Here is a 27,177-nt window from a genome sequence, read left to right as displayed (position 1 = left end):
TTAAAGACTCACGCACACATGCTTCCACTGAGGCATGTTTATACTAAATATTTTATCACTTTCATCCAGCATTTGTAGACAAATGAATGCTTATGATCCACGTCGCCTGCTCTCATGTTCTTGCAAAAGGTCAGTTCCCCATTCCTCACCAGCTGTAAAATTAAAGGAGAAGGAGGTAACTCTATCCAGTTAGTTTTAGTTGACAACCTTACTGGAGGTTGTAAAAAATGGACCTGAAGCATTCAACAGAGGTTGAGATACTGGTTCTTAAGGGTGATTGTGCTGGTCATGAATCATTCAACGGAAATCCAGAAGACTTCGACAATAGGATTGTTGGCAAAATGGAAGGAAAGACATCTGTGCTTCAAGGTACTACTACACTGAAGCTAAAAGAAGGCATCAATAACTTTGTTAATCTTTCTTTCACGCAGAATTCAGGCTGGACGAAAATTTCGAGGTTGTGCCTTGGAGCAAGAGCTGTGAATAGTTTTCCAGGAACTACAATAGAGCCAGGGAAGACAGAATCCTTCGACCTTAAAGATCATCGAGTAACATGTGAGTACCTCAAAAGTTCATAATCACTTTTACTTTAGACAAAACATGTATTGCAGAATATATATTACAGGACATGTATCATTGTACTTAGTACTCCAATTAGGAGTACCCGGCAAAGAAATATCAATTTTATTTATCTATGAGCTCTTAGACTATGATTTAACAATAAAGTAGTTTATTAGTAGGGACATCATGCATATTGTCATTAAGACAGTTTATTATTTTTGTGATTAATGTCTGGTTGTTCTTCCCCTTCTGATTATGATCACAACAGATAACATAATTGTGTGATGCTTGCTATAACCATAAAAATTTGTGTGCAGATACTTAAAGTTGGCCCCAAGAAATGGGAGGAAATAACAGACCATGCAAAACATGCATAATCAACGACAAGGTTCACGTTTACATCAGTCCCGATTCAAAACAAATGTGTGGAGTTGTATCTGATGCTATAGGACAATTAAAGGGATCACTTAAGGAATCTCAAAATTCTAATCAAAATATCACCTGGGATTCTCCGTTGTTCGATACATGGGAGCAAGCATGTCAATCAAGTTCTTCTGAACTAAACCTCCAGGATTATGATGAGAAATTTCTGCATTTTATGACCTTCAGTGATCAACTTGAAAGGCTCATCAGCCCAGTATTAAAGCCTAAATGTTCATGGTTTATTATCTGGTGTTTCAAGATGGCTCGTGATAAGGAGAAGGGTTGGATCCTTGAAAAAGAATCGTGTTAACAAAAAACAGAAGATCTTATAACAGGCGCAGAAACTCTCAACTCATAGTTGACAATTAATACCCGTCTCATTGGTACTGCAGCTGATGAAGATACGTGCAGGTTCAGGGGAGCAGAATGTTGGGTTTTCATGCAGCAACAGTACAGATCTGAAGATCATAAAAAGAATTCCTTTTTTTCATATATTTTGTATATTAGTATAAATATACTGTAGTGTGTAGCTCTTTAACTTTGAATTTGAGTTGTTTGTACAAGGCTTGCTTTTCTCCATGTTCATTTGTAGATTTAACTAATAATTGATATAAGAGTATAGTGTAGTAAGTGTACTTACACTTCAACAGATAAATCACTTCCAATATTTACACATTTAAATTAAATTAAGAACCCTCCACCCTCCTCCTTTATCCGGGCTTGGGACCGGCTGTGTCAGTGCAGTGACATAGGCAGAGTTACCCTACTCCCCCTCCCTCCCCAAATAAAAAGATAAACACCAGTTATGCTGAAAATTAACTTAATTTCATGTCCTGATATCAATACTTGTATAAGTAAGTTGGGATAAAGAAAATGCAGATTACATATAAGTTTCTTTAAACACAAGTAGGTTACTGAGCTTGATCAGAGGGAAAATTTGAGCACATATAAGTTATAATGATCTGAACTCTCTCATGGAATGCTTTCTTCAAACATATGGGTCAACAATCTTAGATTATCAGAAAATCTTAGTCAATTAACAGCTGGGATTTTCTGTTGTTAGATACATGTGAGCAAGCAGGTATCCCATTATATGATAGTCTTATGTCTATCAATTGCATTGGGGATCAAGTCAATTAGGTTCTTTTAAACAAGGTCTCTGCGGTCCAATATACTCTCCTCTCCATTTTGATGAGGAAATTCTGATTTTTTTGAACTCCGACAGTCGACCTGAAAGGCTGAGCCCAGAACTAAATGTTAGGAATATATGTGCATTAGTTTGATGATATGTTTAACAAAACACTTAAGTAGAAATTTAGTGTCTGTAGCCTCAACGGATAAGACCACTTTGGCTATCCGTTGATGGTGTAGCTTTACTTAGAAATAAGTCTAGTATTGTAGCATATTTCAGTCTCTGTATTTAAAATTGTAATTCTTAGAAGTTGAGAGAAACTATGAGTCATGTTGACTACTAGATGATATGCAGATAGGAAGGCCAATTGTAAATATTTCATGCCTTGTAATTTTGTATAAATGAAGTGGTATCAACGGATGACTTAAAAGACCTTCAACGGATGAGAAGCTAAGCTTCAACGGATGTCTCTAAAGCTTCAACGGATAACATCCTTCAACGGATGAGAGCATCAACGGATGAAAGCTTCAACGGATAACATCCTTCAACGGATGAAGTCATCAACGGATGAAAGCTTCAACGGATGTTCTGCTAATCAGCCGTTGATAAGTGGTAGTTGTACCTACAAGCAGAGGCACGTGGGTTGACAGAGAAAACTGAGATGTGGTAGCCGAATTTCAGGATCAACAGAAAAAGCAGCCGTTCTTCTTTTGTACAAAGTTGCAATAGTCAACAAAGTACTTGAGTGAACAGGAAAAGAAGCAAGTGAAGAACTTATTTTACTATTGTAATTTTATATTGTTTTTCACTTGTACACTTGGTAATATATATGAACCAAGAAGAAGCTAGTAATTAGAGAGATTTTTCCAGAGCTGTTAAGAAATATCTTGAGAGAAAATTCATCTAGTTTGTACTAGGATGCAGCTGTGATCAACATTGTTGAACACAGATTTTCTAATACACCATCTCTGGTGGAACAACAAATCCACCAGAAAAGTTTTTAAGGTCTGTTGTGTTCTTTACATTTGTGCTTGAATATATATCTGTCTGTATTAGCTTAAAGCAATTCACACACTTGTTCTTCTTGAACACACAACTTTATAAACTGCTCAAAACTTGAAAAAGTTTTGAGATTTACATTCAACCCCCCTTCTGTAAATCTCATTGTTAGTCTTCTAGGAATAACAATTGGTATCAGAGCAGGCTCTTGACACACAAAGAGTTTAAAGATCTTGGAATCTAACAAAGATGAGTAAGAAGGATATTGGAGTAAAGATCCCAGTTCTTGACAAAGACAGTTATCACCACTGGAAGGTGAAAATGCACCTTCATCTACTCTCCCAAGATGAAGGTTATGTAAACTGCATTGAGAATGGTCCTCACATTCCCCACAAAGTAGCCACAGTTGCTACGGCCACAATTGCTGTTGGTCAATCCATTCCAAAACCTAGAGCAGAATGGACAATGGAAGACACAGAAGAAGTCCACAAGGATAAGAAGGCTATGAACATTTTGTTTAATGGTCTTGACAAGGATATGTTTGATAATGTGATAAATTGTTCAACTGCCAAAGAGGTTTGGGACACAGTTCAGCTGCTGTGTGAAGGTACAGAACAAGTAAGAGAGAACAAAATGCAGCTTCTCATTCAACAGTATGAGCACTTTCATTTTGAAGAAAATGAATCTTTAAATGACACATTCAATAGATTCCAAAAACTGTTGAATGGACTGAAGCTGTATGGTAGAGTGTACCAGGTGAAGGATTCAAATCTTAAATTTTTGAGATCCTTACCAAAGGAATGGAAACCCATGACTGTTTCCTTAAGAAACTCTCAAGATTATAAGGACTTTACTCTTGAAAGATTATATGGAATCTTGAAGACTTATGAACTAGAGTTGGAACAGGATGAGGTATTGGAGAGGGGGAGAAAGAAAGGAGGTTCAGTTGCATTGGTAGCTGAAAATGAGAAAGAATGCAGAAAAGAAACTGTGAGATCTACATCAAGCTCCAAAGATGGTGTAAGAAATCCAGAATCAGACAAGGGTAAAGGGCAAGTTGCTGAAAATGAAGACAACTCCAGTCAAGATGACTCTGATGGTATTGATGAGCATCTTGCATTTCTGTCCAGGAGATTTGCAAAGATGAAGTTCAGGAAAAACACTAGAGCCACTAAACCCCATAAGAACATGGTGGACAAATCCAAGTTCAAGTGTTTTAATTGTGGTATGAGTGGACACTTTGCAAGTGAGTGCAGAAAGCCAACCTCTGAAAAGAAGAAGTTTGATCAAGTAGATTACAAAAAGAAATATTTTGATCTGCTCAAACAGAAGGAAAGGGCTTTCATTACTCAAGAAAGAGACTGGGCAGCTGATGGAGAAGAAGAGGATGAAGACATGGAATATGTTAACTTGGCTCTCATGGCTGATTCTGAGGAGAATGAAGTTAGTTCATCAAGCAACCAGGTAATTACTACTGATATAACACAGCTTACTAAAGAAGAGTGCAATGATGCTTTTAATGACATGTCTACTGAACTGTATCATTTGCGTGTATCTCTTAAATCTCTTGCTAAAGAAAATAGTAGGATTAAAGAGAACAATCTGTTTTTAAGTAATAGAAATGCTGTGTTAGAAGATAAGTTAATTGACCTAGAAAAGACTAAGCTGCATTGTGTATCTGTTGAAAATGAACTAGCTGAATCTATTAAGAAAGTAGAAATACTTTCCAATCAATTAGAGAAAGAGCAAGAGGTGATTAAAGCCTGGAAAACATCTAGGGATGTAAGTGCTCAAATTGCCAAAGTCCAAGGAATTGAATCATTCTGTGAAACTGCCTGGGATAAAAATAAAAAGAAACTGGAATTAATTGATGGACTGTCAACGGATGTGGAATCAACGGATGATGAAAGTTATCCGTTGAAGGAAGAAAAGGAACATCCGTTGAAGGTTCCTCAATTAAAACAGGCAGATGTTTCTAAAAGAGAAAATCTAAAGAAACTCAACAAAAAGTTTGGTTCAACTTCAAAGAACTTTGTCAAAGAAGGAGCAAGCACATCCAAAGATGTCAGAAAGGTGAATGTAGGGCACATGACCTTAGAACAGTTAAACAATAGGCTCAAGATGGTTGAGGATAAAAAGGAATCCAAAAGGAAATCCAACAGAAATGGGAAGGTAGGAGTTAACAAACATAACAATTACACACCTGACAAGTATGCTCCTAGAAAAAGCTGTGTGCATTGTAGTAGTGTTAATCATCTATCTGCTAACTGTAAATCTATTAAGAAAACTCCCATAACTGTACCCTCTTCCATGCCTAACATGTCTGTATCACCTCTACATGCTCTGCCTGTTATGTCTCAACAAAATCCTTATGCACATTTTGCAAACATGCCATATTTTAACAATTCTTATCTTGCTGCATTCAGTATGCCTCAATTGCCATACAATATGCCAATGTGGAATAACATGTATGCACAATCCATGCCTAATAATACTATAAATGTGCTGGATAATGTTGTGACTAACCCTACACCTCAACCAACCACATCTAAGACCAAGGTTGACTCAAACTCACCTAAGTCTAAAGATGCAGGAGGAATGAAGTCTAGGAGAAAGGCTAACAAGAATGGACCCAAGGAAACTTGGGTACCAAAATCAAATTGATTGATTTTGTGGTGTGCAGGAAAATAGAAGAAATCTATGGTACTTGGACAGTGGCTGTTCAAGACACATGACTGGAGATTTCTCCCTGCTCACAGAGTTTAAAGAGAGAGCTGGCCCCAGCATAACCTTTGGAGATGACAGCAAAGGGTTTACTATGGGATATGGCTTGATTTCAACAAGGAATGTCATCATTGAAGAAGTTGCATTAGTTGATGGTCTCAAGCACAACTTACTGAGTATCAGTCAACTATGTGATAGAGGGAATACAGTTTCCTTCAATTCTGAAGCCTGTGTTGTCACTAGTAAGAAAGACAACAAAGTGGTTCTAACTGGAGTTAGAAAAGGAAATGTGTACTTAGCTGACTTCAACTCTACAGATGCAGAATCTATTACTTGTCTTTTCAGCAAAGCAAGTTCAGTTGAGAGTTGGCTATGGCACAAGAAGCTATCCCATTTGAATTTCAAGACAATGAATGAACTAGTCAAAAAGGACTTAGTAAGAGGAATTCCTCTTGTTGAATTCTCAAGGGATGGTCTGTGTGATGCTTGTCAGAAAGGCAAACAAAGGAAAGCATCATTTCAGAAGAAGCTTGAAACAACAATTGATGAACCATTACAGCTGCTACATATGGATTTGTTTGGACCAGTCAATGTATTGTCAATAGCAAGAAAAAGATATTGCCTAGTGATTGTAGATGATTTCTCAAAGTTCTCATGGGTCTATTTTCTTGGATCAAAGGATGAGGCAAGTGAAATCATTATCAATCACATCAGGCAAGTCAATAATCATCCTGACTTGAAAGTAAGAAACATCAGGAGTGACAATGGAACTGAGTTCAAGAATTTGACATTAAGGCTGTTCTGTGAAGAAAATGGAATCATGCATGAGTTCTCAGCTCCAAGAACACCTCAGCAAAATGGGGTAGTTGAAAGAAAGAACAGATCTTTAATTGAGGCTGCCAGAACAATGCTTGAAGAATCAAAGTTACCAACATATTTTTGGGCTGAAGCTGTTAATTGTGCCTGTTTCACTCAAAATATTTCTCTGATCAATCAAGCTAAAGGCATGACTCCTTATCAGTTGTTCAAGAAAAGAAAACCAACTCTAAACTTTCTTCATGTCTTTGGATGTAAATGTTTTATACTAAGGAATCAATCTGACCATAAAGGGAAGTTTGATGCAAAGGCTGATGAAGGAATATTTGTTGGTTATTCAGCTGGAAAATCTTATAGGGTCTACAATCTAAGAACCAACATTGTTATGGAATCTGTGCATGTTGTGTTTGATGATAAAAAGATTGATGGACTAACAGATGAGGAACATTATGAGAGACTCAAATTTGACAATATTGAAATATATTGTGATGATAGTGAAGAAGAGATTGATGGAGACGACACTTCAAAAGGAATACAAAATTTGCTCCTGGATAATGCACAAAATTCAGCATCCGTTGAAAGACATTGTGCATCATCCGTTGAAGTACTTAATGAAGCATCCGTTGATCATAGCTCATCAACTGATAATCAATTTACATCATTAATTGATGGAACTCCAAGTTCCCTGCAAAGGACCAACAACTCAGGGGGAGTTTCAACTAATCAAAACTCTATCTCACATCATGACAATACTGAGATCACCTCATCTAGAGCTCATCTTCCACCTCAAAGGAAATGGACCAAGAATCATCCCTTTGAACTGATCATTGGTGATGCATCATCTAAAGTGCAAACAAGAAGAGCTACTCAAGATGAATGTCTGTATAGTAGTTTTCTATCTCAGGAGGAACCTAAGAAAGTGGAAGAAGCCTTATTGGATCCAGATTGGATACTAGCTATGCAGGAAGAGCTAAACCAATTTGAGAGAAACCAAGTTTGGAAGCTGGTACCCAAACCAAAGAACAAGAGTCCTATTGATACAAAATGGGTATTCAGAAATAAGATGGATGAAAATGGCATTATCATAAGGAATAAAGCCAGATTGGTTGCTAAAGGCTATTCTCAGCAAGAGGGAATAGATTTTGATGAGACATATGCTCCTGTTGCAAGACTTGAAGCTATCAGAATCTTTCTAGCCTATGCAGCCCATGCCAATTTCAAAGTCTATCAAATGGATGTCAAGAGTGCATTTCTAAATGGGAAATTAGAGGAAGAAGTCTATGTAAGTCAACCTCCAGGATTTGAAGATCCAAATTTTCCAGACTATGTGTATTATCTGTTGAAAGCACTCTATGGACTGAAGCAAGCACCTAGAGCCTGGTATGAAACATTATCAAAATTTCTTTTGGAGAATCACTTCACTAGAGGTACTGTTGACAAAACTCTCTTCTTTAGAAATGTTAATGGCTCTAGTATACTTGTTCAAATTTATGTAGATGACATAATATTTGGTTCTAAAGATAATAATCTTTGTAAGAAGTTTGCTAAGCTAATGCAAAGTAATTATGAAATGAGCCTAATGGGAGAACTAACCTATTTTCTTGGTTTACAAATTAAACAAGTTAGTAATGGAATTTTCATTAGTCAAACTAAATATATTCATGATCTTTTAAAGAAGTTTGACTTAATGGAATGTTCATCTGCAAAAACTCCCATGGCCACTGCCACCAAACTTGAATTAAATAAGACTGAAAGGTCTATGGACATTACAAGTTATAGAGGCATGGTTGGTTCACTTTTATATTTAACTGCTAGCAGACCAGATATAATGTTTGCTACATGTCTGTGTGCGAGATTTCAAGCTGATCCTAGGGAGTCTCACTTAATTGCTATCAAGAGAATTTTCAGATATCTCAAGGGTACACCAAATTTAGGAATTTGGTATCCTAGAGAATCTGGCTTTGATCTAATTGGTTATTCAGATGCAGACTATGCAGGTTGCAAAATAGACAGGAAAAGTACAACAGGCTCCTGTCAATTCCTGGGAAACAAGCTTGTATCATGGTTTAGCAAAAAGCAAAATTCAGTCTCTACTTCAACAGCTGAGGCTGAATACATTGCTGCTGGAAGTTGCTGTTCTCAAATGTTATGGATGAGGAATCAACTCCTTGATTATGGACTTCATGTTGATAGAATACCTATCTTTTGTGACAACACAAGTGCCATAGCCATAACAGAGAATCCTGTGCAGCACTCAAGGACCAAGCACATTGATATAAAGTACCACTTCATCAGGGAGCATGTCATGAATGGTACAGTGGAACTACATTTTGTTCCAAGTGAACAACAAATTGCTGACATATTTACCAAGCCACTTGATGAATCAACATTCACAAGATTGGTAAGTGAGCTAGGTATGCTTAATTACTCTTAAAATTCATGTCTTCTTTGCAATTTGATGTGGAGCCTGAAATATATTAGTTGCTAGAACAAATTTGACTTTTAACAAAGTTTATTCCATCAACGGATGTTCCCTATCCGTTGAAAGTCAAAATTGCTCTATCAACGGATATTCATTATCCGTTGAAAGACAAGTATATCTCTGGAACTTTTATCCGTCAACGGATAAAGCTGAAGTACCTTTCAACGGATGACAATTTACATTATCCATTGAAATGTCACATCAGACGTTTGAGGTGTTTCACAGCCGTTGATTCTATTTTCTTAACCGTTGATACCATACATACATCTGTATGTATTGGTTTTAAAGGTAGTTACTAGAATACTTACAGTTTATTCTTAAACGGCTGAAATTCACTAACACCTATTTATTGATTAATCCTTTATTTATTTTTTTTTCTTTGAAAGCATATAAGCCCTTCTGATTGTTCATTATTACTTTACGCTTTCTTAGAATTTCAAGCATTTACCATTTTCTCTCTGCAAAACCCTCAAGTTATTCTCTGCAATTTCTACTCACAACAATGGCACCAGTCGTGAAGATTATGTCTCAATCTGGGTTCATCTACGAGAAGAATAATTTCATAGCTCTGGTAGAGAAGAATGAAGCCCACTCAGATTATCACAAAATGATGGACTTCATCAAAAACTGTAAACTTAGCTATGCAATGCTGGAAGCCCCAACGATTTTCTGTGAAGTAGTTGAAGAGATTTGGACAACTGCTGAGTTCAACTCCATGGATATGACTATCTCCTTCACTCTCAAAGGTAAAAATCACTGTATTAACTGTGATGACTTACAAGCATGTTTTAAATTACCTGAGAACAATGCCATGACACCACACACTGATAGTGATGTATCCAGCATGTTAGATTCCATAGGTTACTCTCTTAACTCTGCTAATTTAGGGGGTATTAGACGAAAAGGCCTTAGGAAAGAATGGAGTTTTCTTGGGGATGCCTTCATAAAGGTTTTCTCTGGGAAAATTAGTAATTTTGATGCCATAACTTCATCTCTTGTTAACATGTTCTATATGCTTGTTTCTGATAGGTACTTTAACTTTAGCAACTATGTGATGCTAGAATTAGGTACTAGATTAGGTAACAAAGCTAATAGACCTAATAACATCTATTATGCTAGATTCTTTATGTTATTGGCTAACCATGTTGCTGAAGGTTTAGTCATAATCAATGAGAATAATAAACTCAAGTGCTGGACACAAGAGAAAAGAGTTCTTGCAGACTTGAAGAGAATGGATCTTAACAGCAGTGTGCAATTGGTATATTTACCAATCATGAATGCACCCCAGGTAGGTGAGGTAATTGCTTCTACAACTCCTACTTCTTCCAACCCCTCTATTTCTTTATCTTCTAGTGTGGCCATGAAATCTGTGTCAATGCCCCAACAGATTTCTACCAAGGTCACCAAATCCAAACTTTCAAAATCCAAGACAAAGAAAACCACCTCTGTTGTTTCTCAAAAGACAACAGTTGTAACAACAACCATTAACCCTGAGGGAAGTGATCAGGGTGTGAGTGGTGAGGGGAGGGGTGAACATCAAAGAAACCCCCAGGATAAGGAAGGAAAGTTGAGTGCTTCCCAAGCTAGCCAAGCCCCAGTTTCTCAAAAAGCTGTGGTGGTTGAAAAGGTCTCTAGCACATCCCTAGTAGCATCCTCCCAAAAGGATGTTACTATTGAAAAGAGTTCCCATCCAGGAACACAGAACAAAAGAGGGAGGGACACTAAAGCCAAACACTCACCTACAAAAGCCTTTATTAGAAGAAAGAAGGCTAGAACCCAATCTTCTACACAGGGTGCACACACTGCACAGATACATCCATCTGTCTCTGTGCCTTCTCAAACTCAGTTTGATGTGACTCCAATAAATGTGGAGTCACAGCCCCATTCTCTCACAATAACTACACATCAATCACCAAATACTTCTTCACCATCTCTGGATGTGGATATGCTATTCCCATCAATTCCTGATTCTCCCTCTTTACAACTCAGGGAGGAGCCCCACTCAAATACAGGTGATCATCATCTTTTAGATGATTTGTTGGATCACCCGCAAATTCTTTCAGATATAATTGAAGGATCTGTATCAACACATATCAAATCAATCTATACAGATTCAACAGTTATATCACTTTCAATTTCATCTTCTTTTCCTTCTTCAATGGATATCACTCATCCGTTGACAAGTGGTTGCTCTTCAACGGATAAGCTTAACAGCAGTTATCCGTTGATAACAACAGTTTCAACTTCAACGGATATTCCACATCCGTTGATAGTCTCTACACAAATAACTGAAATGATTCCAAGTGTAGAAGACATGAATACTGTGCAATCACTTTTAGGATTGAGGGCAGGGAGTGAAAATTTGAGTGAGAGGCTGGGTTGCTCCCAGGCAAAAGGAGAGATTGAGAGCACAAAAATGCATGCTATTTCTTCCAGCATGGCAAAAGTCAGTGAGTGGAGTACCACCTTAGAAGGTGAAGGTGAGGGAGTGAGATGTGTGAGCCAGGGGGAGCCCCTGATGCAAGAACATAGAGAAAAAGAGAGAAAAGCAGGTACAGTTGATACAAGGGTGGAACCAGCCATTGCTCATGAGTCAATGATTGTGGATGATGCTGAAAAGGAAAGACAATTTCAGCAACATTACAAAGCTGTAATTGATAACATTTCCTTGGATGCTGACACTTTTACTCATCCTGTGACAGCCTATCAACTGTTGGCTGCTCAGGGCAATGAGGAGGCAGAGAGGACACTACATCTAGTGCACTCAACAGAATCTCTTCAAAGGGATAAAGCTGCTATTAACAGGATGCCTTCTACAGCTGGTGAGCCATCTGAGGAATTTGGAGTAAATTCTGATGATGATGACTCTATTTCTTCTGATGGAAGCATGAACATAGGGGGAGATGAAGACCCTAGTTCCATTCCTAATCTACCTGAATGGGCCCTGACTAAGGAGCATAGAACAGGTGAATTCAATGTCCACCTGGTCAAACAAATCATCACTATTCAACAGGCCATTCAGAACACTTCAAATGCAAATATCAAGGCTATCCTCCAAGCTCACCTGGACTCACTGCATCTCATGAAGTTGCAGAAAGTAAAGCAAGATATGAGTCTAAATGATCTCAGGAAAGATATTGCTGACTTGAAATCCTTCACTTCAGAAAAATTGGATTCAGTCATGCCCTATGGTACTTTGCAGGACTTGGTTTCGAGATTGAAAAAGGAATCAGTTACTGAACAAAGGCTGGCCAAGTTGGAAGACAGAGTTCAAGGAATTGAAGATTCTGTGGCCACCCTTCTTCTCAACCAACAATCTCAAACCAATCTCCTAATGCAGCTGGCAAAAGCACAAGGCTTGACCCCTCTCCTTGATGATAACAAAAAGGGGGAGAATAAAAGGGAAGGGGAAGGAGAGCCCTCTACAAAGATTCAGATATCTAAAGTGCTAGTTCCTGCCATCACTACCTCTCCAATCATTCAAATCAAGGGAAAATCTGATGGAATTGATTTGATTCAGCTAGCAGCAGCTGAAATACAAATGAAAGAACAATGGAGGAGAATTGATGAAAGGTTGCAATTGGTGTTTGGTTCTACACAAAATAAATCAACATCTGTGAAATTTAGCACAAAGATTGAACCAATCAACATGGAGCTCATGCCAGTAGGGAGTCTTAAGGATGGAGAAGCTTCTTCCAAAGAGCTACAAGCTATAATCCTCAAGCCCAATGAAAGATCCAATAAGGACTCAACAAAGAATCCTTTAAAAGAAGTGGACTTTCCTCCTTCAAAAGATGATGAGAACAAGATCTTAGGCAGGAGTATTGCCTATCTCAAAAAGTCCATGGATGAGGCTGTAAGGAGAAATAGAGCTATTATCATTAGAGAGGGAAAGAGCATATGTGTGATGCAAGGACATCCCAAATTCTCAATAGCTAAGAAAGAAGAAGCCAAGCAATTAAAGGCTGACAAAAGAGCACAAGCAAAGCTTGAAAAACAGCTAAAGTCAAGCCAAGTTAAAGAAATGAAAGGAATTGAAGTCAGGGGTGAAGAAAAGATTGCTAACTTAGATGAGGTTCTTGGGAGCATATTTGGTGAAAATATGGAGGAAAGAGAGGAATGGCAGAAGGGAAACAGAAGAAAGGCCAAGGCACACAGAAGGAGTGAAGATAACCCTGAAGATACCAAATCTATATCTAAACCACTACCTTCCATACCTGAACCTTTTGTTACTGATCCCTCTATAAATATCCATGGTGAACCAATCATTCCAAAAGAGGAACCTATTGATTGGGACAACATCACATTGCCTACCTTTCTAACCACTCTTCCACCACCAAAGAAACAGAAAAGAAAACCAAAATCTACACCTCCCACAACCTCTAAGAAATTCACTCAAAAACAAAAACCTAAGCCTAAGTCACCCATTTCTAAAGATGATTATGTTCACATTTGTGACATAAAAGAAATTTCAGACATTGAACTCTATCTGGATGAGCTGGAGGATGTAAGGGGAATAGCTGCCTACAGACAGTTACCAGAAAGATTAGTGTTCAGATATAAAGGAGCTGGGGAAAGAACATGGCCTCTCCACAGGATTCTAAATGAAGGCTACTCTACCTTGATCAGAGTCTTTTCAGCCATCAAAAAGGATTCTGGCTTTACCAGAACAGCCAAGACTGAAATTCTCAACAAGATTGCCAACATAAGGAAGACTTGGAGGGAACCAAATGCTTTGCCCAGAACCTTACTCATACAAGAAAGGGGAACTAAAATTCACAAATCACCTCATTGGTTGATGGAATTTAGAGATGACAAAGGAGTCAGAAGATTTTTCAGACTTGAAGACCAACTCAAGATTGCCAGCAATGAAACTCTCAAAGAAATGCAATCTAAGTTGGATATCAGTGATGAAGATGAAGCTGAATTCTTCAGAAAACTCCAACTCCAAATTGAGGGAAATGACAAAGGGCTAGGAAAGAAAACCAGGGAACAAAGAAGAAAATGATGATTTGCTCAGGCTAGAGGAGCACCCCTGGAAATACTGTAAATCTTCAATTACCTCCTAGTACATACACTTTTGCAGCACTTTTTATATTTCTACTTAGTTTCAATTCAAATATTTGTTAAGTGTTTTGTTATCATCAAGTTAACCCTGAATTTATGCCTACAGTTCTTATAGACATAAATAGGGGGAGATTGTTAGGAATATATGTGCATTAGTTTGATGATATGTTTAACAAAACACTTAAGTAGAAATTTAGTGTCTGTAGCCTCAACGGATAAGACCACTTTGGCTATCCGTTGATGGTGTAGCTTTACTTAGAAATAAGTCTAGTATTGTAGCATATTTCAGTCTCTGTATTTAAAATTGTAATTCTTAGAAGTTGAGAGAAACTATGAGTCATGTTGACTACTAGATGATATGCAGATAGGAAGGCCAATTGTAAATATTTCATGCCTTGTAATTTTGTATAAATGAAGTGGTATCAACGGATGACTTAAAAGACCTTCAACGGATGAGAAGCTAAGCTTCAACGGATGTCTCTAAAGCTTCAACGGATAACATCCTTCAACGGATGAGAGCATCAACGGATGAAAGCTTCAACGGATAACATCCTTCAACGGATGAAGTCATCAACGGATGAAAGCTTCAACGGATGTTCTGCTAATCAGCCGTTGATAAGTGGTAGTTGTACCTACAAGCAGAGGCACGTGGGTTGACAGAGAAAACTGAGATGTGGTAGCCGAATTTCAGGATCAACAGAAAAAGCAGCCGTTCTTCTTTTGTACAAAGTTGCAATAGTCAACAAAGTACTTGAGTGAACAGGAAAAGAAGCAAGTGAAGAACTTATTTTACTATTGTAATTTTATATTGTTTTTCACTTGTACACTTGGTAATATATATGAACCAAGAAGAAGCTAGTAATTAGAGAGATTTTTCCAGAGCTGTTAAGAAATATCTTGAGAGAAAATTCATCTAGTTTGTACTAGGATGCAGCTGTGATCAACATTGTTGAACACAGATTTTCTAATACACCATCTCTGGTGGAACAACAAATCCACCAGAAAAGTTTTTAAGGTCTGTTGTGTTCTTTACATTTGTGCTTGAATATATATCTGTCTGTATTAGCTTAAAGCAATTCACACACTTGTTCTTCTTGAACACACAACTTTATAAACTGCTCAAAACTTGAAAAAGTTTTGAGATTTACATTCAACCCCCCTTCTGTAAATCTCATTGTTAGTCTTCTAGGAATAACACTAAAGCCTAAACTGTCATGGTTTATTATTTGTATTTCAAGGTGGTTCATGATAAGGAACATACATGATTTTAACTAAAGACAGAAAATCTCATGACATATCCAGAAGTTTAGCAAGAAACATATATAATTTTAGCTCTGCTCGATGCCTGATATGTCAGATAGCTAGTAAAACTAAAAAGTGAAATGTGGAGAACCCCTTGTATGAATTTAATGAGAAAGAATAAAGTGTTTTGCAAGGCTTGTTTTTTTAAGTATACATTTGAAGCTTGAACTAATTTTTGTAAGAGTAAAGTGTATTTAGTATCTATCTTAACCAAATAAAGGAGCCACTGCCTCATGCATTCAAAGAATATAAACTGCAATTATTTTGTTCAATTTATCAATCCCTTATAATAAAAAGAACTAACATTCGAATATCAAAATGACAATTCGACTTATAAGTTGAATGCACGAGATCATCTGAGACCCCATGAACCTTGTGCAGTTGTGCCATTAAATTAAGAAGCCACCAGGTTACCCTCCTCCTTTATCCGGGCTTGGGACCGGCTGTGTCAGTGTAGTGACATAGGCGGAGTTACCCTAGCCCCCCCCAAAAAAAAAAATAGATTAACAACAGTTATGCTGAAAATCAACTTGATTTTTATGTCCTGATATCAATACTTGTACATGTAAGCTGGGATAAAGAAAATGCAGATTACATATAAGATTCTAAAAACACAAGTAGGTTACTGGCTGCCTTATACATGTGGTTATTGTTAACAGTTATGCTAATCAGCAGGGTACATGTACTTGGTAACCAAAACCTGGTTTTTCTGCACGTGTTTTAGACTTATGAGACACAGAAAGCTTCAGTTTAAACCAGGACTTGTAACCAAGCGCCGGATTTGTTTACATTGTCAGACGAGGAAGCTTCAAAGGGGTTTAGCTATCATAGGTCTCCTTAGTGGTTGTACTTTTTAAGGTGCATGACAAAGTATTCTCGATTTTTTATTGTGCTTTTGCACTTATTGTATACAGTTTATAGTGCAATGCACACTTATTTGTTTTTGTGCTTTTTTTTTGCACTGGTCTATTTTTAGCCCCTTTTTGTGCCTTTTTTGCACCGATCAAGTTTTGCCCACTCGAGATGAACCAGCAATGCTTACCTTATTATAGTCAATCTCAGTAAGGATTGTATGATGCTACCCCCGAGACATCACACATGCTGCAACAACCTTATTATAGTCAATCTCAGTAAGGATTGTATGATGCTACCCCCGAGACATCACACATGCTGCAACAACCGATCTGCATAGGTATGAAAGCCTTCGGAAACTAAAGGATGATCTTACATCAGGCATCTAAAGACATCAACTAGTGCAGAATTGCATGCTTAGATTCACCGAAGTAGATGTAACTGCTTTCATAAGAATAATGTTAATTCAAACTTAGCATATTTTAGGCAGAGAACCATATTGGTGTCATAAAACCTCATATATAATAGACAATTCTTTATCCCACAAATATGTAGAAGCATTTACTGAACAAAAAACCAAAATAAACAGCATAACTGAAATTTTCATTTAAAAGATATCAACATATATTTCTGAATTTTATGTATCAGATTTTTTAAATTATATAGAGTCACGCATGGAGAACCCTGAAAAATCATTGTTCCTACACTTTTAAAAAATTGCAGAGCAATACAAACAAAAAGTGCATAACAATGATTTTCATGGATTCTTAAGCTAATATGATTTTCATTTGAACGTGATTCTATATATTATATAGGGTCTGTGAGAAACATCTGATTACCTAAACAGCTCAGAAACTCTCTAATTCAGCGTTGAGATTTTAAGTAAAATTTCTCTCAAATTACCCTCTACATAGCTTCTTCTTCTCAAGTCAGAATGCACCCGAAGTTATTCATCCATCAAAGCCTCAACATATCATTTCCTTTCTAAACACCTCCTAGACTATCCTTCTTAAGTCCATCACTACTCGCCTCAAAATCACCCGAGTTTAACCTATTCATCCCTTCTACGTCTCATATAGCATATGCTTATGTATCCTTAATTTATTCATCAATAACCTCAAAAAATCTGTCAGCCCGTTAACTTATTCATCCTCCCCACTCTCAACAGAGCATTTCTGCTTCCCACTCTCTCTCTCTCTGTCTCTCTCTCTTTCTCTCTCTCTTTCTCTCTCTCTCTCTAATGCCTCCAAAACTCTCAGAACAAAGATTCTAAGTCAAAAATCACATACCACCTTATTCTATCCATAATGTCCTGATCAGTATAGTGTATATGCTTCTAAAAACCTCAAAACTCTCACACTAGAAGTCAAAAATCAAGATGTACTCGAAGTTATTCATCCATTAAAGCCTCAATGTATCATCTCCTTTCTGAACACATCCAAGACTATCCTTCTTAAGTTCATCGGTACTAGCCTCAAAAATCACTTGAGTTTAATTTACTCATCTCCTCTACGTCTGACATAGCATGTGCTTCCAGAACACCTCCAAGACACTCCTTAATTAAGTTCATCAATAACCTCAGAAAATCGCTCAGCCCGTTAAGTTATTGATCGTCCCCACTCTCAACACAGCATCTCTCTTCCTAAACGCCTAAAAAACTCACAAATACACCCTCTCCTAAGCATCTCTGCTTCTCTCTCTCTTTCTCTCTCTCTGATGCCTCAAAATCTTAGAACAAAGCTTCTAAAAAATCACATGAGAACTTATTCTATCCATAATGTCCTGATCAGTATAGTGTATATCCATTAAAGCCTCAACGTATCATCTCCTTTCTAAACACATCCAAGACTATCCTTCTTAAGTTCATCGGTACTAGCCTCAAAAATCACTCGAGTTTAACTTACTCATCTCCTCTACATCTGACATACATCTGACATAGCATATGCTTCCAGAACACCTCCAAGACACTCCTTAAATAAGTTCATAAATAACCTCAGAAAATCGCTCTCAGCCCGTTAACTTATCCATACTCCCCACTCTCAACAGCATCTCTGCCTCTCTCTCTCTCACTCTCTCTCTCCCCCCCACTCCCTAAAGCCTCAAAAACTCTCAGAACAAAGCTTCTAAGTCCGAAATCACATGAGAACTTATTCTATCCATAATGTCCTAATCAGTATAGCGTATATCTATTAAAGCCTCAATGTATCATCTCCTTTATAAACACATCCAAGATTATCCTTCTTAAGTTCATCGGTACTAGCCTCAAAAATCTCGAGTTCAACCTACGTATTCCCTCTATGTCTGATATAGCATGTGCTTCAGACCACCTCCAAGACACTCCTTAATTAAGTTCATCAATAACCTCAGAAAATAGCTCAGCCCGTTACGTCATTCATCGTCCCCACTCTCAACACAGCATCCCTCTTCCTAAACGCCTAAAAAACTCAGAAACACGCCCTCTCCTAAGCACCTCAAAAACCTTGGACTCAAAAGTCAAAAATCAAATTTCGTTCTAGTTAGTCGACACCTCCAAGACTCCAACACTATGGCATATTAATAGTTATTAAGATTAGAAGATCTTACCTTTAATTGTAAACTAATAAATATTTGAAATTAGTAATAATGGAAACAATAGGACTAGAAACTACCTCAAAACATAGGCGAGGATGATGGTAATGAGTACGAAAAAGGCGAAAAGAATGGTACCTAGTTGGTGGAGATGTGTGCATAAAGGACATCGATGATCACATGCAAAGGCAGCACGAATGCAATCTGTGTGGAAAAATGTCTGCATGGTAGGAGAGCTATACTCCCCCCTAGACTGAAAGTATCTAGACAGATACTACAACAACAAAGTTGTTGTGTGTCTTCTAGAATGACGACACTCGTAACTATGGCTTTCGAAAACGCTCGCGAAGACATTGTCAAATATCTTTCTCTCTGTGAAATATGTTTGTTTCTCTCTGCTTTTTTCTGGTTAGGGTTGAATAATCAAGATATATAGAGGGGGTATAATCTCATTAGCGTACGGTTAAAGCTGGTTTATTAGCAAATTGCTTGGGGCTAAAGCTATATCATAATTGTTGTCTATCGCTGCGTTATTAGTACAAGATACATATGTTATCCGGATTGCACGCCCTTTGCAACAGAGGAAGAAGCTGTTAAATAACGAGGAAGGTTCGCTTCAAAGATCGATTAAAACAATCTGTTTTTCTAAATGCATGTTTTGAAATTTATTTTTCCGCGTAAACCTTATACGCGAATTTGGCTCAAATTTGCATTCGTTTACCAATTTGGTAACACTAACCCGGAACTAATATATTCGTGTTTACCCATTTTAGTATACTAAAGTACACGAATTATATATGAAAAATATTAATTGTTAAAAAATGTAATAGATAATTACAGGGTGTATTCAATTGAGATTTTGAAGGATTTTAGAAATCATGGAGTATTCAATTTAGATTTTAAATAATTCTTTAAAATCTTAAGGTATTCAACAATGATTGGAAAAAGTCTTTTAACTAAAGTCAAGAGTATTTAGGTAAAATACGTACTTTTACCTCGTATTAATTACTTTGCTTAAGCACCCACTGATGTCAAGTATATAATCAATTATTTTTGAATAATAACTGTTCGTGATAAGTCGGGATGATAAAGATATTTATGAGAGCTTATTATCTATTTAAATTTCAGGTTTTGTTCTCTGTCATGTAGACGTGCCAATGGATCGGGATCCGATCCGATCCAATCCGGGTCTCGTTTACTGTATATAGACTGACCTGAAAATTTTCCGATCCGCAACCCGATCCGATAAGGGAGATCCGAATAATAAATGGACTAAATATGGATTTAAGTCAATCAAATCCGGTTATCCATGACCCGATCCGTTTAGTTATATATATAATATTATATAAAAATATATAATATAGTATAACATAATTTAATATATTTATAATAAATAGTATATAATATACTCAAACGCACCTGAAGCACCTCTTTTGAAGGAACATGTACTATTTTCACCGAGATTTCTTTTAGGATTATTACAATTGATTAATTTCTTGTGCAGGAATTGAATTTTGATCAGTATAAGCAAGTTAAGTTGGGATTTCTCACTAGACTTGTCCCAGGAGGGAAATCCATGGCTAGAATGTAGTTTTGATGATTATTTTTGTTTTGGACGCATCTATCACATTTTATGAACTTCAAATAGTGTACCAAAACTTAACTTACTAGTTCTCAAGCCAGTTAAGATGAGAATGCCTTATTGCTTGTTGTTGCTGCATACATACATTTGTTTAATGCCTAGAATCGGTATTAATTTAGCCTATAGTATAATCATTCTGATCTGAATTTATTTATTTGCAACATAGGAAAGTTAATGCTCGAACATGTTTTTTCCAGTTGTGTATATGTATTTATATAAAACTAAAGATATAGTTTTACAAAGTGAAGTGAGTGTCCTTTGTTCATGTTAAATAACGATGAGTGGTGATATGTGAAAAATTATTAATAAATATTAATAAATTCATAGATATCCGAAATCTGATCCGTTATCCATTAAATTAAATGGAGTGGATATGGATTGACATGTAAAATATCCGGGTTGTGACCCGATCCGATCCGAATATGATAAATCTAAATGAATTTGAATATGAATTTAGATGAATCCGATCTGAATCTGATCCGTTGACAGGCCTGCTCTCATGTAATCTCTCATGTAAGAGCGATTTCATGTTTGGTTCAGTATCGGGAAGTTTTGTTTTTGGTTCCGTATCGATAATTGTAACTTTGCATAATTTATTTATTTACTGATTTGAATTACATGTGATTTAAATTATTGTCGATTGTTTGAAAATTTGTTGATAAGTCATGCGCATTTATTATTCACGACTACAAATTGTTTAATTATCTCCCTAAAAAAGCAATGTTAGTGTGTAATGTGCTACAAATTGAACATTTGACAAACGGGAAAAAAAATATTTTTTCTGCGAGGGAGTATAACTCCCTGAAAAATAATTTTTGTGCGAGGGAGTATAGCTCCGTGAACATTTGAAAATTATCTCCCTGCACGCATGGAGAACCCTGAAAATCATTGTTCCTACACTTTCAAAAAATTGCAGAGCCATACAAACAATAGAAGATCTTATTTAAGTTCATCAAGACACTATACTTGTTATCAGCATAAGATTAGAAGATCTTACCTTTAATTAATATGTAAACTAATAAATATTTGAAATTAGTAATAATACTAGTAATAATGGAAACCATAGGACTAGAAACTACCTCAAAACATAGGCGAGGATGATGGTAATGAGTACGAAAAAGGCAAAAAGAATGGTACCTAGGCGGTGGAGATGTGTGCATAAAGGACATCGATGATCACGTGCAAAGGCAGCACGAATGCAATCTGTGTGGAAAAGATGTCTGCACGGTACGAGAGCTATACTCCCCCCTAGACTGAAACTATACCCCCGGATGAAGTTTGAACAAAGAAAAAAATAATTTAATTTCTTTTATTACATTTTTGTTCAATTTGATAAGGTGTCGTGTGGTTTTTTATTAATTTATTGTTCCCTTCCAAAAAAATCATCATTTTGATTCTTAGACTTTTTAATGGAGTTTAAATCATTTTAAATTTCACATGTATTACTAGTAGTTATATTTTAAGTGATAAAAAAATAATACATGTCAACATAAATTCATCAAAAATATAATTTATAGGAAGACTTGTGGGGGTTTTATTTACAACTTTGTATAATGACGTGTCTTGAAGTTGTATTTATAGTTTGTCCATCTGATGTAAGTATATAATTAAAAGTAGATTAGTAAAGTCTAATATAACGTTGAAATTGACATTGAAATTGACATCGACATCAGAATTTTTTGGTACCAAAAATATTAAAATTGTGAATAAGATAATGTTGCTATAGAAATTAAGTTAAACAATTTATGGGAATTTTAAAAAGAAATAGGTTAAACATTTTACAGTTTTTGTTCGTCCGTTCTATTTCCCGTGGATTGATAGTTCGAGAGACTGCTAAAATTAATATTAAGTAGCAAAGTTGAAGAAATTGTATCAGTATTTACTCTATGTATATTTATGTATTTTTTATTTTAAAAATTGATATAAAATATATGTATTTATTAATTATTTGCATTAATTAATGGATCGATACGGTTTTTCACAATTCGGTTCCAACCTATAATCAGAACTGAAAAATCGATTTTAATCTCAGTTTTAGATCGGGTTTAGACGATTTGAATGTAGACGGTTTTTAAAGGTTTCAAATTCAGTTTCGATAATTTTTTGTTCAAATTCGGTTTCGATTTCATTAGTCCTAGTATCAGACACTTTGGTAGAGGCTGAGAGAGAACTTCAGGTATGGTAACACTAAAAACCCGAATGCAGTTTTGATGAAAAAAAGTGTAAAAATCCTCGTAGCATAAGTAGACTGTACCAATATATAAAAAATTTTAACTGACATTGCACGAGCTCGTGCATAAGGAATGCAGACAAAACACAATATCATACTTTCATCATAAACCAAATTTCAGAATGAGAGAAATCCTATTACGTGTCTGATGGATATTAATGGTAGATGGAAGAATGGTAGATGGAAGAATAATGAGAGAGATTTTGAAAAATCATTAACGATTATTTTAAGGATCTCTTACTTGCAACAAACGTTATCTGACTTTGATAACGCTCTTGAAGGCATTTCATGTACAATTTCTATTGAAACAATTAAAGTTCTTGATGAGTTAGATACCATGTATGAGGTTCTTAAATGTTGAATAAGATGCATCCAACCAAAATTTCGGGAGTTTTTGGCATATTATCCAAAATTGGTGGCGTGGCCATGTCGAATTGAAAGATATTAATAAGACTTATATTGTCTTAATTTCCAATGCAATGAACCAAAGGAAATGAGTGACTTCAAGTTCGTACGCTTGTGGTTTATAAGTTGACTCCTAAAGCGATGGTGAATCGCCTTAAAAATGCTTTTACCTGATCTTATTTCTCTTCGTCAAAGTGTTTTTGTCCTTGAAAGATTAATTACATACAATGCTCTTGTCGTCTTTGAAGTATTTCACGCAATGAAAAGGAAGGGATAAGGGCGGACGGATACAATGGCGTTAAAATTTGATATGAACAAAGTATATAATTAGAGAATGGGTATTCGTAGAGCGAGTAAAAAATGGGTTTTGATTGCAATTGAGTGAGGGAATTATGGGTTGTTTGGGCAGTGTATCATATGTTTTCCAATAAAAGGGTGGAGTTGGAGGTTGTGTTATTCCATCTCGAGATCTTCGCCAACGGCATCCAATTTAATCATATCTACCAATTTAATCATAACTACTCTTGTTATGTGCAGAAGCTTTTTCATCTTTACTATTGCTGGAAACAACTAAAAAATACATTCATGGTACGAAAAAATGAAAAAAAAATGACCAAACAGACAAGTAAGGATCCGCTAGAGTTTTTCAACAGCTTTTTTCGGGTGACAACACTCCCTTTTCGATATAAATGCTCCAAAATTGCTAAAATTATCAGCGTATTAAAATGACCATATGACAAAAAATCAACTTCAATAAATATGAGGTGTCTTTTAGTAATAAGCGGAAGAATGATATCTTAAGAATTTTGTGTGTTCGACAAGTAGACAAACACGAGAAATGTTTACACATTCTTGGTATTTATATTTTCCTATAAATTCCTTTACTTGATGTAAGAGTATTTCCGTACATATTGATATCGAGAGTATCATGGAACGCGAGAAGATTAAAAGCAGCTGAGCTGAGTACTGTATGATCACGCTATTGAGGATGCATGATCATGCCAAATTGAGATTTTGTATCCGAAACATTTTTTCGAATGATGTAGAGATTGTGCATTACAATTAATATTTTATTTTTAATTAAGATTTATTTTATTTTAGAGTTATCAATCTATATGATGTAAACAACATAATATAATGAATGATATCTTTTATTGAAATTAAATCTTTAAGAGTTTTGTGTATTCAAGAAATCTTCGTAGATTTAAGGTTTGTCTTGTGGATTAAAGGTAGTAAAGAATTTTTTATCTAAGAGTTATGATGAGAATTATCGCTTGCTTTTATTAGGTTTTCGTGCTGCGTCATTACTTTTTTTTATCGAAGATTAAAGAATTATTTTAGTTATATTTTGGATTGCGCATTCTTTTGCTAGGAAAACAACATATAATTAGTGCAATTACAAAAAATAATAGGGTATGTATATATCGCGTCAAAATATATTTAGGTAATATGTCTTTCATAATTTATATGTACTGCATTTATAACGATTTATGTTTGTTACTTGAAGCTTGTTAGCACTAGATTTAACACTAAAAAAATCACCTTAGCACACCTTAAAATTATACAATAATTATATTTCATTGACTCTTGTTATTAGTTAATTTTTTTCGAATTTCGGGTTTAGACAGGATTTTGGGCTTCGAAGCAGGTTTCGGATAAAACATATACCTAAAATTCAAATTCAAAAAAATCAGATTTAAAAATTAAACCTATATACAAATTCAAAAAATCGATTCTACAAATGTGAAATTTCGAGTTTCGGATTGGCAATTCGTCGGATTGAATTACTTTGCCATCCCTGATGATACATTATCTACAACTTAATATTGATATTGAAACCCAAGTATTTCATATAAATTATTTTACATATTATGAAAATCACTTTAGCAGCCTAATAATCCCATTCATGATGTATTTGAATCCAAGAAAGCTGGAGAAAGCGAATCCCCTGCATCACATACCTGCTGTCGATTAGTATCCTACTTTTTTAATAAAGGTTAATTTAAAAAATTTAAATACTCGCGCGCCTATGCAATCGTACTAAATATTTTATCACTTTCATCCGGCATTTCACGTAGACAAAGGAATGCTTAGGAACCACGATTCTTGCGTCCAAGTTCTTGCAAAAGGTCAGTTCCCCAATCCTCACTATCTGTAAATTAAAGGAGAAAGAGGTAACTCTATCAAGTTAGCTTTACTTGATACTTGATAGCCTAACTGGAGAGGTTGTAAAAAATGGACCTGAAGCTGCCATAGAGGTTGAGATACTGGTCCTTAAGCGTGATTGTGCTGGTTATGAAGCAATCAACGGGAATTCAGAAGACTTCTTCCGTACTTCAAGGTACTAGTACACTGAAGCTAAAAGAAGGCATCTGCAACATTGATAATCTTTCTTTCACACAAAATTCAGGTTGGACGAGAATTTCGAAGTTATTCCTTGAGGCAAGAACTGTGGATAGTTTTCCACGAACTACAATTGAACCAGCAGAGACAGAATCCTTTGACCTTAAAGATCATCGCGTAACATGTCAGCACCTCATAAGTTCATAATCACTTCAATTAAACTTCTGACTCAATATTGAATAATGGCGGTCAGTCCACCAAATTAAATTCCAGCAGCTGGTTACAAGTGATACCACATTTCTTTGACAGCAATAAGCACAAGTTTAACATAAGGTTCAGTTTAGAGTTGAGACAGTTGATGTGTTTGTCAGGTCTACACTTTTTGATATATATTTTTATACTTGATCTTGTCGCAGCTTAAACATATTGGCAGAGAGAAAAGAAAACATCAGAAGGTTCTAGGCATGAAAACTGTGGGGGATCTTCCAGGGCATGACATCGTCTCCTATTTTATTTCAGCTCCTTCTCAGTGTATATTTTAAAGCTTTTTCAAATTTTATAATTTAATTAGTTTAGATTTATTTACTCTCATTATACATGAATAAGGGTACCATTGAGAATTTCCCTTGTATATATTTGTCATCTTTTATTTAGGCAAAAGTTCTTTGAAGTGCCTTAAATGAAGTTTTAGTGGAAGTACAATATCTTCCCTAATATGTTCCTTTTTAGAATATTACAGAACAGGACATGTACTACAATTAGTAATCCACTAAGGAGTACTCCATTAAAAAAACCGATCACAACAGATAACATAATTATGTGATGTTTGCTATGATCGCAAAATTCATGTGCAGACTGCAGATACTAAAGTTGGCCCCAAGAAATGGGAGGAAATAATAGACCATGCAAACACAAGTATAATCAACGACGAGGTCCATGTTTACATCAGTGGGAAAACATAGGCATACATGATGACAGAAAATCCTAGTCAATTTATCACTTGGGATTCTCCATTGTTCGATATGTGGGAGCAAGCAAGTCAATTAGATTCACTTGAACTAAATCTCTGGGGTCCAATATTCTCTCCTTCCTATTATGATGAGGAATTTCAGCATTATATGATCTTCAACTATCAAACTGAAAGGCTCGTCAGCCCAGAATTAAGGCCTAAACTTTCATTGTTTATTATCAGTGTATTGCTTCATAATCTCTGGGGTCCAATATTCTCTCCTTCCTATTATCATGAGGAATTTCATTGTTTATTTTAATGAATACACTGTAGTGAATGAGCATTTTTTTCAGCAATGGAGAGCGGGCAAGCAGAAACTTGACTAGCTCTAAATCGGCTCTAAGACCTCTAAAGTTACTAAAGGTGACAATTTCAAGATGATCCAGGGTACAGTCTCCAGAATCTTTTATCCGATATTTCTTGAGATCACCTTCAACTAAACACACAGCCTAATATAGAGAAAATGTTATAAAAATGACAAACAGTAGCTAAGTTGTAGTGACACAGAATAAGATGAAGTGATGGTGCATGACTCACCACAATATTTAGTTTGCACAAGTTGGGAACACTCCGAATTAAGCACAGCAAACTAGAAACCTCAGACAACTTATCAAAACGTATG

General features: G+C 36.0%; 1 protein-coding gene across 1 annotated transcript; it reads left to right on the top strand.

Annotated features, from left to right (window-relative positions):
- The first annotated feature begins 227 nt into the window (after positions 1–227).
- On the top strand, positions 228–26,508 carry LOC141700355 (calmodulin-binding protein 60 D-like). The gene is made up of 3 exons (XM_074504142.1): positions 228–555; positions 25,614–25,723; positions 26,401–26,508. Exons 1-3 carry the CDS (start codon positions 228–230, stop codon positions 26,506–26,508), a joined length of 546 nt encoding a protein of 181 aa, XP_074360243.1.
- Positions 26,509–27,177: the final 669 nt, after the last annotated feature.

Source organism: Apium graveolens, unplaced genomic scaffold (assembly GCF_009905375.1).
Source record: "Apium graveolens cultivar Ventura unplaced genomic scaffold, ASM990537v1 ctg2207, whole genome shotgun sequence".
Classification (NCBI taxonomy): Eukaryota; Viridiplantae; Streptophyta; class Magnoliopsida; order Apiales; family Apiaceae; genus Apium; species Apium graveolens.
Note: the sequence above shows the minus strand (reverse complement) of the source record. Positions and strands in the feature narration are given on the sequence as shown.

What these genes read in the sequence shown, in the direction of transcription:
- LOC141700355 (XM_074504142.1), top strand. Translation starts at nt 228, where the DNA reads ATGGACCTGAAGCATTCAACAGAGGTTGAGATACTGGTTCTTAAGGGT. An exon ending in TAAAGATCATCGAGTAACAT is followed by an intron (nt 556 to 25,613) that starts GTGAGTACCTCA and finishes CACAAAATTCAG; the next exon opens with GTTGGACGAGAATTTCGAAG. An exon ending in TTGACCTTAAAGATCATCGC is followed by an intron (nt 25,724 to 26,400) that starts GTAACATGTCAG and finishes ATTCATGTGCAG; the next exon opens with ACTGCAGATACTAAAGTTGG.